The sequence below is a fragment of the Petaurus breviceps genome, unplaced genomic scaffold, assembly GCF_028583685.1.
Source record: "Petaurus breviceps papuanus isolate PSGF00001 unplaced genomic scaffold, PetGlider_PUasm1.0 154, whole genome shotgun sequence".
Taxonomy (NCBI): domain Eukaryota; kingdom Metazoa; phylum Chordata; class Mammalia; order Diprotodontia; family Petauridae; genus Petaurus; species Petaurus breviceps.
In genome coordinates, this window is record NW_027185715.1 from 16,347,486 (window position 1) to 16,360,565 (window position 13,080).

Consider the following 13,080-nt stretch of genomic DNA (forward strand, 5'->3'; position numbering starts at 1 on the left):
AAAAAAATGAGCTGTACAGCTCAATAAGGAGCTCACAAATACTGTCAAGGTATTGGAAAAGGCTTCTGAATAGTGTTCCTAAGACTGGAAAATGAGGAGGCTTTGAAGGACAAAGGAGATACCATTTCTGAAGTTGAAAGTCTTTCATTGTCATAAAAAATGGAGCTATATAGTAGTCATGCAATGAGCATATTTTGATGGTGACCAAGTTTTAGAAAAAATGTGAGGGAGTGGACACTTTGTCTGGAGGATGAATTAGAGAGAGAGAAATAACAATACTGAAAAAGAAGGTATTTTATTCCAAAATTAAAATGCAAAGGTCTTTTCTAATGACTCAGTTTGTGTTTCTACTCTATTTTTAATGAAACTTTTCTATCATTTTGCTGAGTTCTTCATGTGGGCACTGGGTTCTGAGAAGGAGATAGAAGAGGATTGATAGGGAGAATGATGCAATAAAGGTTGGAGTAGTGGAGAGGAGATACATACTTCACACTTTTTCTTTCTTTCTGGAACTAGTCTTGAATATAGACTTAGGATTCAGGAACAGAATAAGTGGCATTACACCTCACTGTAATACTTCCAGTGCAAGGCTAAATAGGACCAGGGCCTGGACTTGGGAGAGTAATTGGATGTGCCAAATAGCTGTTGACCTCACCAAATTCTTTGCTTTGGGCACAATGTCAACAGGAGCAGAGCTGAGTTGGTAATTTTTGGAGCTGGTCAGACTCCAAGCACATGTGACCACACATGTGACACCAGAGCTCTGGAAGTACACAAGATGCTGGGGCTAAAAGGACAGCAATGAAAAAAATCAGCTAACTGTTTGAGACAATGCTTGTACTAGGTGGGGGAAGGGTAATGACTCCATCTCGAATGAGAAAGCAATTGTTCTCATGCTTCTCCAGTCTTTTACAAAATGAAAAAGTGAATTCTGAGATGAAGTTTCCTGGAGTTAAATGGGCTTAGAATCTGACTCATCCTGTCTTCAGAAAAAGGAAAAAGTGGAGGCTGATGTGGGAGACTGGGAGTTCTGAAAAAAAAAAGTTGACACATTTTGTATAAACTTTGATACAAGAAAGGTTCAAATACATTTTTTTTTTCTGTGAGTACAGATGCAAAAGAAAAAGAAGAAAACAGAGGTGAGCAGTGAAGCAGGTATTTAAACACTAATAAGATTATAAGATAATAGGATAATAGATTTAGAAATGGAGAGAACCTTAGATGTCATCTAGTTGGACATACAAATTGTACAGATAAGGAAACAGAAGCCATAAGAAGTTAAGTGCCTTGCTCTAGGTCACACAAGTAGCTTCTTCACAAACTATGTTGCTTCCATTTATGTGTAATTTATCATCTTGGGGCAGCTAGGTGGCACAGTGGATAGAGTGCTGGTCCTGGAGTCAGGAAGACCTGAATTCAAATTCAGCTTCAGACACTTACTAGCTGTTTGACCCTGGGCAAGTCACTTAACTGTTTGCTTCAGTTTCCTCATATGTAAAATAAATGAACTAGAGAAGGAAATGGTAGTCATTCCAATATCTTTGCCAAGAAAACCCCAAATAGAATCCTGAAGAGTCAGATATAACTGAGCAAATATCATCTTGACCTGAAAAACTAAATTTTGAAACAGACTATTGGGTTTGGAGTCAGAAGGACTGGGTTTGAATCCTAGCTCTGCTACTCTCTTGTGTGGTCCTAAACCAGCTCAACCTCCTTGTGCCAATATAATCATCAAAAAGTGCTGAGAATAGAATATGGAGTCGGGCTCAGTATATGCAATAAGTGGTCCCATGTAACCAGGCGATTGGAAATCCTATTCTAAATTCTGGAGAAAAGCATACCCCCAAAATGTAGGCAGTTTTCCCAGTAGTTCCTGAAAAATAAGATTTTAATTGGTGCCAGCTTTTCTTAGTATTTAAGACTAAAGAGTAGAGCCAATAAAAAATTGCAGTAGTATATAAGTAGCTAGAGTAATCTGGCCACTGACTCCTGTATCTGTATTTTGGGATTGGGAGGGTAGGAAATTAGACTTGTTTTAGACAAAATTAGACATTTTGCAGAGAAATTAGATTATACAGTGGTGAGGCTGTGCCACTGCTTATTAATATTATTAAAAGGCAGCATAGCATAGTGGTTTGAGAGCCAGACTCAGAGCCAGGAGGACCTGGGTTCCAGTCCCACCTCTGACCCATCCTGGCTGTGTAACCCTAGACAAAGTCATTTAACGTCTTGGTGCTACAGGCTATAAATTATAAAAAGGGTGCTCACCTGCATTGGTAAAGAATGTTCTCCTCTGCGGGTTGACTTGCTGCATTTATAGGAGTTTCTTTATCTGGGAGATTGTACACCACTGACTACATTGGAAAAGGGAGTTATCTCATATCAGAGTTCCCTGTCACACTCATTACATTGTACGAAGTTCACTACTGAAACCACAGGTCCAGTCCCTATTACTATTAGTATAATTATTACCCTTAACAATACAATAGAGGAGAGGCAGCTTGGCACAGTTACTAGAGACCCAGCCTTGAAGCCAGGAAGATCCGGGTTCGAGTCCCATCCGTATGACCCTGGGCAAGTGACTTAAGCTCTCAGGGGTTTTTAAGACTATAAATTGAAGAGTGGGTGCTGAGCTGCACCAAAGAAGTTTTCTCACCTGGAAATCACAGGCACAGTCCCTCCTTATCCTAATCCCTAACAAAGTAATAAGTAACAGAGTTAGAGAGAAACAAACTAGACCAGAAATGTCAAAGAAAATGAGTCAAGCAGTGGACAGATCTAAAGTTCCCTAGATCCAGAGAGGGACTAAGGCTATAAAGGGCAACAAAGGAGAGAGGAATAAAAAGACAGGAGAGTAAAATTTGGGAAAGAAAAAGATCTTAAAACGGAGAAGGAAATTGAAGGGAAAAAAAATCACTGGAGAGTCTAGTGATGAGACAATGTAGGAGAGATAACAGTAAAGCATAATAAACTACAAGTGTGGTTAGGCTGATAGCATCTCCCATACACAGAGCCAGTGGTGGGGAGGGATCTTGAGAGGTTAACTAATTCACTTCTCTGTCTTCATGGAGAATAGTAGAAAGCCATTTTAAGGACATGGCAAAGTAAGGAGTGTGGCAAGGGTTTTGTTTTTCATTGTTTTGTTTGGACAGATTCTTTGTTTAGTTAGAAAGCTACAATACTGAAGCCTGGGTAACTTTCATGGAAACAACTCTATGATAAATAATATTTGTTTTTACTAAAAAATGCTAGCATCCCCAGCACCTGGTACAGTGCTTGGCACATAGTAGGAACTTAAAAAAAATCTCTTAATTGGTTTCTCTCTCTTTTTTATGTCTTCTCTTCCCAAAGTTTTAACGGATCACAGAATATCATGATTTTGACGGCTCTCAATTTTTAGCCCAAGTGAGCTCCTCAGGGGGAGGGAGAACTGTACATGGGTCTTAAGCTAGAACCAGATGCCAGAACTGTTTGACTTCTCTTTAGGTGAGGTGTCGGGCTGCTCGTTATTGAAATCTATTATATCTGTTTCTTTGGTGTCCAGCTGTTCTAATAAATAATGAACATCTGGAGAAGTCTGAGGGGCAGCCACGAAATTAATTCCACTGGACTGCGAGGACGTTTCTGTATCTAGTAAAAGAATAGTTTCAAGGGCAATAGGTTCCGGACTTAGTCCTGAGATCGAGGGCTGACTGGACTCCAGAAATCCCGGGAGGCTCCACCTTTTCGGGTACTTGTCCTCAGCGCTGTTCTCAAAAGCAAACTCAAGAATCTGGGCTTCAGTTTCAGGTGAAATGGCCTGTGTGGTTTGTGGAGCGGGTGGGTTGGACTCATCACGGTCAGCTGGCTGTTCAGTTCTAATGGGCTGAGCTTCTGAAAGCAAAGAGTCTGAGAGGGACGGTTGGGGGCTCGGTTGGTAGCTGTCCAGCGATGTGGGCGTTGAAACATCTGGCGAAGTGATCAGCACTTCTGGGATTTGAAGGGGTGTTTTTGTGGGTGAGGCACTGACGCTGGACTGGGGGGTCAGGCTCATTAAAGTGCTCGTCCGGCTGGTTTCTCTGATCACAGACAGGTCTCCCATGCTGGAGTGAAGCTTGGGGCTGCTCTCCTCAGGCTCTGGTTTCTTCTTGGGTCGAGGTGAGCGGTGGCGGTTTCTGGGAGGTACATCCAGCAGACCGCTGATGTGTCTGAGGTCGCTTGTTGGGAAGAACATGGAGCTGTCACTGGCCTGCCTCGAGTAATTCCTCCTCACTGGGCTCGTGGGGTGTTCATGGACACTCAGGAAGCGTTTGACTCGCCTTATTACTGAGCGTCGGTGCCCATGTTTTTCATCATCCAAAAGCCATTCTTCCCCACCAGGGAAGTAGGACCCAGACATCCTGAAACGTACAATGATAGAGCGTGAGTAGGGTTTTTCAATAGCCTTGAATGCAGAATCAATCAACTAATCACAGTTTTAAATTGCCTACTATGTACCAGGAGCTGTGCTAGGCATTGATAGTAGGAGATTGAATTCTGGGCATTGAATCAGAAAGGGTTCAAAAACCATCTTAGACAATCACGAGCAAGTCAACTGTGCCTCAGTTTCCCTATCTGTAAAATGATGGTTCTGGACTCGACCTCTGAGGTCTTTTCTAGCTTTACATCTATCATCCTATGTAATAGTTTCGACTTTTTTTTTTTTTACTTTTTGGAGGGCATTTGGGGTTAAGTGACGACTCACTGCCCCACCTAGCCACCCCAATAGTTTCTACTTTCAAAAATTTGGCATCCTCACTTAACCCCAATTGCCCTCCAAAAAAGCAAAAATAAAGTAAAATAAAATAAAAATTTAGCATCCTACCAAAGAGGACAAACAGCATGTTTACTTACAAGAATACACAAAGTACAGTTAAGCCTTCCTTTCATGCACCCCTCAATCTGAAAAAAAGTTTGGCACTCCCTTTGTACCAGAGATAAAGTTTGAATTATTATGGTATTAAAAGATAAAATGTTGATATTATACAACACTGTACATATGGTTTATGCATTTCTGAGTTTCTAAACTTTTTCAGGTCTTTGTATATTGTCTGCAGCTCCCACAAAACTTCTCAAAAACTCCCATTTAATTTCTTATGCTGACCTCTGATATATTGAAACCATGATGGCGAAAGTTGCAACGTGGAAGGGATAACTGTTTATGGAAAACTAAAAGTAATTTTGGGGGTGAAACACTAGTATTTGGGGAGATCAGGAAAGGCTATAAGCAGGAAAGATTCTAAGAGGGAGAATGGAATAGGGGAGGGAAAGTATTCTAGGCATGGAGGTATTAATGGAACACCCATTATATGCCAGGATTTGGGTATAAAAGCTAGTATTTACATAGAACTTTAAGGTTTGAAAGTGTTTTATAAATATTATCAATAATATTTGATCCCAGGGGCAGCCAGGTGGCTCAGCAAGTAAGAGCACCAGCTCCAGTGTCGGGATGACCTGGATCAAATCCGGGCTCAGATACTCAGCACCACAACCAGAAATAACTGGCTGTGTAACCTTGAGCAACTTACTTAACCCCTATTGCTTTAAAAAAAATATTTGATCTTTCCATCAACCCTGGGAGATAGGTGCTATTATTATCCCCATTTTACAGGTGAGGAAACTGAAGCAGACATAGGTTAAGTGACTTGCCCAGGGGTTATACAGCTAGTAAGGGTCTGAAGCTGAGTTCAGTGTTCTATCCACTGTGCCACCTAGCTGTACTAAGATGGGATTTGGAAAGTTGTGTGCAAAAACTAGTAAGAAAGTCAGAAAGTAAATGAATGAGTTGGGGTGTTTTTCCTGAAGTGCCAATATTAACTTGGGAAATGTAGGTTTTACCTATTCAGAAAGAAACAACACCTATTCCCCTTCCCCCACTACCCACCACCATGTTTCCAACACTTCACAATCAACCAAAAGGAAAGAAAGATTTCCAAAGAAATAAATCCCCCTGAATATAGCCCTGGACTTGTCTACTACAATGGAATTCTTAAAAACAAGCTGTTCAACAGAAGAATGAATTCCCTGTGTGCTCATGTATACACATACAAAGGGTTTTCCTTAGTGAATGACATAGTGGGATTATGCTCCTCAAATTCCCACAATTCTGTTAAATATTTAAAGTTCCTGTCTGCTTAATAAGAGAGAACCTAGTGTTATGGAAAGAGAATTGTGAGAATTCGGTTCGAATTTCAGCTCTGACGCAAACTTTCTGGGTCTCAGTTTCTTTACCTATAAGGGGAGATAACAATATACAAGTATCACTATTACTGCCTATCTTGTGAGGTCCTTGTGAGGAAGGTGAACGAGAAGAGTGAGCTATTTGTAATCACAGATGAAGAAGGAGAAGTAAAATCAGATCAGAATTGTAGACTGATTCAAAAGGGACATTGGTGGACTAAGCTTTGTCTTCATTTCTAGAACATCTTAACATCTCTGTGCCTCAGTTTCCCCATCTGTAAAAGGAGTAGGTTGGACTTAATGACATCTGAGATCCTTCTAGCTTTAATTCTGTGTAAGAGTTTAGTGTCAAACATGAGCCTAGTGGTCCACAATATCCCTGAGAACAGACCTAGATTACAATGTAATTAGGAAATATTTCACAAAATAAACAAAAATAAAATAGAACACAGTTAAGATTGAAATATGATTTTCTTTCTTTTTTTTTGAAGGGGGAGGCAATTGGGACTAAGTGACTTGCCCAGGGTCACACAGCTAGTAAGTGTCCAAGGCTAGATTTGAACTCAGGTCCTTCTGACTCCAGATCTGGTTCTCCATCCACTATACCACCTATGCTATAGTTTTCTAAGTCAATATGCTGGGGGCAGTACCCCTTTTCTATTTGAGTTTGATACCACAGGCCTAGGATACTTGACTAGAAGCTAGGTAGTATAGCAAATGGAGCGATGTATTTGAAGTCAGGAAGACCTGAATTCAGATCCTGTTTCAGACACTTACTAGCTATGTGACCCTGGACAAGTCATTTACCATCTCTGGGCCTCAGTTCCTTCATCTGTAAAATGAGGCAATTGAACTTGATGACACCTGAGATCCCTTCCAGGTTTAATTCTATGATCCAATCACTTCTTCAGGTTACAAAATGTTTCATTAGTTTGTGTTTTGTTTTTAAACCCAGCAATATCAGGCTTTACCTTCACAGTGAAAGTGACACTTGGTCAAACTGTCTCTCTGTTATTCCTCTCTGCTGCCTTATAACCTTGGTGAGGAACTCAGAATTCCTTCTGCTTTACCCCAGGCTCATATTGAAAGCATGATGGCTCCCCTAGGAAGCGCTGGAAATACCAGTTATTAAGTTGTTACGTTCTAATAGCTGAGCTCTCACCAACTATCATCAGTATAAAGGACACATAGAAAAAAAGGAAATCCTCCAGGTGCAATGCACGTGACATGAAGTATAATGAGGAAAATGTCATGGGAGAAACCAGGAAGAAAAGAAGAAAGAAGGTAGGGAAAATGCCATTCTTTTGTAGGTGTGAAAAAAAGACCAGCAACTGGAATGATCAATTAGCAAAGTGTCCTGGGTGGTGTCTGTCCTTCTGTAGCGATGCCTAGGGTTGAGGCGGAAGGTTGGCTGCTGTTCTAGAAATCCAGCCATGGGTCCCACTGACTCTTCGTGAGCTGCACACTGGTAGGATCCTGTTACATCAGGCTATAGAAACATGACTCATGACTGAGTGGCTGTCACGCTGACCCAGCCGTAAGGTTGTGTGAGGTCAGCTCCTGGGTCATGCTTGACAGGGATTCAGTTACCAACGGAGGAAACTGGAGATGAGACAAGGTCAATAGACCAGTAAGATTCTCCACTCTTTGTCCTGGGACTCAGGTCAGGTTGGAGATCTCTGTCATTTCCTATTTATTTATCCTGGAAGCAATGGAGTCTGGTGGACTCTATAGCAGTAGGCTGGACAGGGCTTCCTCAAATGGCAATATCCAAGTCTATATAAAAATGTAAGAAAGCCGCTTGGCATAGGAAGGCCTCATGGTGCACGGGGAAGAAAAATTGTGTCCTGACTTCAAATCTGGTCCAAGATATTTGTCTTAGGACTTAGGGAGAGTTAGTTAGCCTTGTGGACCTCAGTCCTTCATTTGTAAAAGACTAGGTGACTTCTGAGGTCTATTTCAGTTACAGAGCTATGATATTTGAATTCACACCATTTGAAGTCACAGTGTTGAAAAATATGGTAATTGATTCTTTTGTGGTTCAGTGTTTTCAGTCACGTACAACTCTTCATGACCCCATTTGAGGTTTTCTTGGCAAAAAGAGTGGTTTGCTATTTCCTTTTCCAGTTCATTTTACAAATGAAGAACTGAGGCAGACAGGGTAAAGTGACTTGCCCAAGGTCATATAGCTAGTGAGTGTCAGAGACCAAGTTAGTATTCAGACTCCAGGGCCAGAGCTTTACCCATTGCACCACCTAGCTGACTTATAGTTACATAAAATTTCTTAACTGGTTCTTTTGTTGTTCAGCTGTTGCAGTCATGGCTTACTCTCCAAGACTCCATTTGGGATTTTCTTAGCAAACATACTGAAGTGATTTGCCATTTCCTTGTCCAGTTCATTTTACAGATGAGGAAACTGAGGCAAACAGGGTTAAGTGACTTGCCCAGGGTCACACAGCTAGTAAGTGTCTGAAGCTCTATTTGAACTCAGGGAGATGAGCCTTCCTGACACTAGGCCCAATACTCTATCCTCTGCACCACTTTCCTACCCATCGGTTCTAGCCCAGTGGAAATATGCAGTGTGAATTTGAATAATGCAACCACTTCAGGGGATTCATTATTTGCACTTAATGGGACCTTGTTGTATTCTGCAGGATTTGCAAAAAAAAAAAAAATTAATTAATGCCTTTATAGACAATTCTCTTTATTCAAAAAGAGACATAGTGTGTTGTAGGGGAAAGAAGGCCAGCCCTGATTCTGACACATACTGGTTGAGTGACCAAAGGTAATTTGCTTAATCTCTCTGTGCACAGAACAACTCTCCAAAGACCATATTTGTTGCACGTTTGCATGTGTAAAGGTAGTTTCCAAATGCTAGATGTTCCCACCATGCCAAAAAACTACAGGTCCAGAACAAATCTATCTATCTGTTGATTGATCTATCTATATTTTTTCGGGGAGGAAGTTAGCTTTTTGTGAGAAAACTCTATTAAAGCAGATAACCTGTGATTTATCATCTTAGACACTTGTTTGACTAGGGACTTACCCAGAGTCACATATTCAGTATGTGTCAGAGGTAAGATTTGGAAGGTTTTCTGGCTTTCTCTTTACTTTTCTCTTTCTGGCCGGTTTTCTCTTTACTGAATCTTATGTTTACCACATACCTTTTCTGAACCAAAACTGTATCCTTACTTATTTTACTTTCCCTGCTATGGCTAAGTAAACTGTCTTTTGTTACGTTTCAGATGGTCTTAGAGTGTTTCATTTCATTCTAGTCCCAAAGCTGGACCACTGAACTAAGCTGAGTCAGACCTGGCTCCTGATACAGGACCTCTGACTCTAATTCCAGTGTACTTTCCTCTACACACTGCCCTTTCTCATCTTTCTCAGCAGACAGCCAGAAAAAGCAAATGTTGGCTTTGCTCTGCTATAAACCATGGTGTCAGGCACCAGAGATAAACACATGCCACCAAGGACAGAAGTTTCTGTCTCTTTAATCTAACCAGGTCCCCAGGCAATGACTTGCCTGTCATTTTTTACTTAGGAATAGTTTAGTTTTTAGTAGATTATGCAAGTCTAGTTCATGATTTAGTGAAAATCATTAAAAACTAGAGCCTGATAAAATAGCCACCTGGAGAGTCTGGTCTGAATATTCCTCCCCTTCTCCCAAATCTTAGAAAGAGTGTAGAGGGCCAGGAAAAGGGCAGTGTCAGCCTAGCAACGCATAGCAGCCAGGAGACTGAGCAGTGGTGGTCGCGCCATACAGGCAATCTGGGGCCATTGGAAGAACATAATTCATGGGGACTATGAGTTGGAGGACCATTGCAAGAAAGTATACCCCCTGGGGGTGGCTGGGTGGCACAGCAAATAGAGCACTGGCCCTGGAGTCAGGAGGACCCGAGTTCAAATCTGGCCTCAGACACCTGACACATTTACTAGTTGTGTGACCTTGGGCAAATCACTTAATCCCAACTGCCCTCCCTCCCCCTCCAAAAAGTAAAATATATATACATACCCCCTGGATATCAGTCACCATTGGCAAAGCCCAGGCAGTCCCACCCTAGTTATGTCTCTGCTGCTGTGCATGATCACAGCTGCTGAGCTCACCTGCCATACTAAATAAGGTGTCTTATCATCATCTTTTGCCTTCATTGTTAGATTTTGATGTTGGCTTCTGTTACACTTCCACTGTGGCCTTTTGTCGGGGCTGCTGAGTCATGAAGCCAATGCTTTGTTTACCCATTGAAGTTTATCATCATAAATGGATTTGGAAAAAAAAAACCCCAACAACATGCCAATTCTAAGTACTCTGGGATACGCATCGCACCTTGACAACATGAAAAACAGCTTTCTTGTAACCTTCCCCCCCATTTATTTGGTGGAGGAAATCAGAGTTAAGTGACTTGCCCAGGGTCACTCAGTAATTTTCTGTGGTAAGATATGAACTTAGGTCCTCCTGACTCCAGGATCAGTACCACCTACTTGCCCCACCCCTCTTCTTCTTTTTTTAAAAATATGATCCTTTGTTTAAAAACAACCCCCCCAAAAGCCTTTGCAGTTGAGACTTCTGACAAGAGATTCAATAAATACTTGTAAAATGCTGTCAACTGGTAAACACACAGTGTAGATATAGAGACTGGAAGGAAAAAAAAGAAATGGAGAATTTGTTTTAATTGGACACAGAACAAAGGGAAGAAAAAGAAGATTCCTGCTGTCGACTTGAGACGCTTCCCACTTTCCCACTTCCCAGGGAGTGTTTCAGATCCTTCACTGTGGGGTGCTGGGAAGGGGATCCCTCTTGGGCTGTCTATTCACAGTCGGACATCCGCAGAGAGGAGGAAGGATGCTCTCTCACATGGGTTTAGTTTTATTTCATCTGCTGTCAGACTAAATTGTGGCAACCTTTTCCAGGCAGTGAAGCCAGTTGGAATCGGCTTACTCTCACTTTTCCCTGGAATAGTGCTTACCTAGAGGGTCTGGCCCTCTGTGACTCTGGGATTAAATCCAGGTGATACTTCAGGACTCACAGAAAATTCAAATGGGGAGAACTTGAAGGATTGGGAAAAGAAGAATTTCTGTCCAAATCTCCCTTCTCCTATATCTCATCAGTGATACCAATCTCCTTCATCAGTGTCTGCTAACGTCTCATTTCCTAATCTGGGAGGGAGATATTTAGATCTCATTCTGACTGAGCTGATCTAATTAGATCAGGTTAGAAGAACAGAAGAAAATTTTAGATCATTTTTTAAATTTATCTGGGCTTTTAGAGGTCATGGGAAGGATGCCCTGAAGAATGATGAAGTCAGGTTGTTAGTAAAAGAAATTTAGATTTGAAAGCAAACTTTTAGAAATCATATTAGGTTATAGATTTTTAGAAAATTGATGGGGCCCTAAGTGATTCACAAAGAGTAGGCCAAGAAGTCAGAATCACTGGGCAATAGGAGTTTGAAAGCAAGCCAATAAGCTTATGAGAACATAGGATGTTTTCCCTCATTGTATTTGTGGATTTTGGGGAAATAGATTTGTAGGGTCATCTAAGAATACATTTTAGGCACCATCAAATTTATCTCCTTTCCAACTTGGGAAATTCTCATTCTAATGAGAAACTGTCAGCAATTTGTTGGCAAAAAAGTAGAACTCTTGAGGTCTTTTATAGTGATCAATGTTAGCTTTTTAGTGAATTATAACATATCAGCTGTTGTAAGATAATGGTGATTTCAACTGAGCTGGAGTCAGGAAGACTCATCTTCATGAGTTCAAATCTGGCCTCAGACACTTAACTAGCTCTATGACCTGGGCAAGTCACTTAACCCTCTTTGCCTCAGTTTCCTCATCTGTAAAATAAGCTGGAGAAAGAAAGAGCAAACCACTCCAGTATCTTTGCCAAGAAAACCCCAAATGGGGTCACAGAGAATCAGACACAACTGAACAACATATCAGATATTGCAAGATAACTGATTTCAACTGACTTAGAATATGACACAGCTGAAAATGGGTGTCAAATGGGGAACGTTCATAAAAAAAGACACCCCCCATTTATGAATGGAATTGAAAGCTTAATAGTAGAACAAAAAAGACTGTAAAATTAATTAAAATAAAAACTCACTTCCCCAGGATTAAGAGCTGACTAAAATAGTACACTTTAAAATAAGTTAGTTTTAAAACACCAAATGTTAACAGGGCCTCCTCCAAAATTCAGCTGTCCTGGTGTCAATCCAGCTTTTGTGATGCAAATCATTACCCATCTGTGCCTTGGTTTCAGAGAGAGTAAGGGATTTATCTCTACCATATTGCTAAGAAGGATCAAAGGGAGGAATTGAAGCTACGTCTGCTGGATTCCAAGGCCAGGACACTGTATACTAAGTTATACTGCATGTCTAGTAACCCAGAATATAAGAGAATATTAACTATCATTTCAATGAATGATTTTAATAAGCCTGATTTTTCTGTGTGTGTAGCTAGAGATAGAAGGGAGACAGAAGACCTCGGTTGACTGAAAGAGAAATGGGCAGCTAGATGGTACAGATGATGGAGTGCTAGGCCTCGAGTCAGGAAGACTCATCTTCCTAAGTTAAAATCTGTCCTTAGACACTCACTAACTGTATGGCCCTGGGCAAGTCACTTAACTCGGTTTGCCTCAGTTTCCTCATCTGTAAAATAAGCTGGAGAAGGAAATAGCAAACCACTCCAGGATCTTTGCCAAGAAAACCCCAGATGGGGTCACCAAGAGTTAGGCATGACTGAAACAAATGAACAGTAATAAAAGAGGAAGAGGGTAGAGGTAGAGGAAAGGCAATGTAATTAGCTTTTTGGTTAGTAGAGTATCATTTCATGTTCAGGAAAAACATCACACAGTTTGGTGATAGGGCAGTCCTGGAGTCA

The 13,080-nt window shown here is 41.1% G+C and overlaps 1 protein-coding gene across 2 annotated transcripts in view; it reads right to left on the reverse strand.

Moving 5' to 3' along the window:
• Positions 1 to 2,797: 2,797 nt before the first annotated feature.
• The window catches only part of BEST3 (bestrophin 3), a 49,324-nt gene continuing 39,041 nt past the window's right edge, over positions 2,798 to 13,080 (reverse strand). For both annotated transcript variants that reach the window (XM_069081819.1, XM_069081829.1), the window contains one exon: positions 2,798 to 4,379. In XM_069081819.1, the coding sequence (XP_068937920.1) occupies positions 3,449 to 4,379 (931 nt within the window). In that variant the 3' untranslated portion in view covers positions 2,798 to 3,448. The remainder of the gene's footprint in view (positions 4,380 to 13,080) is intronic.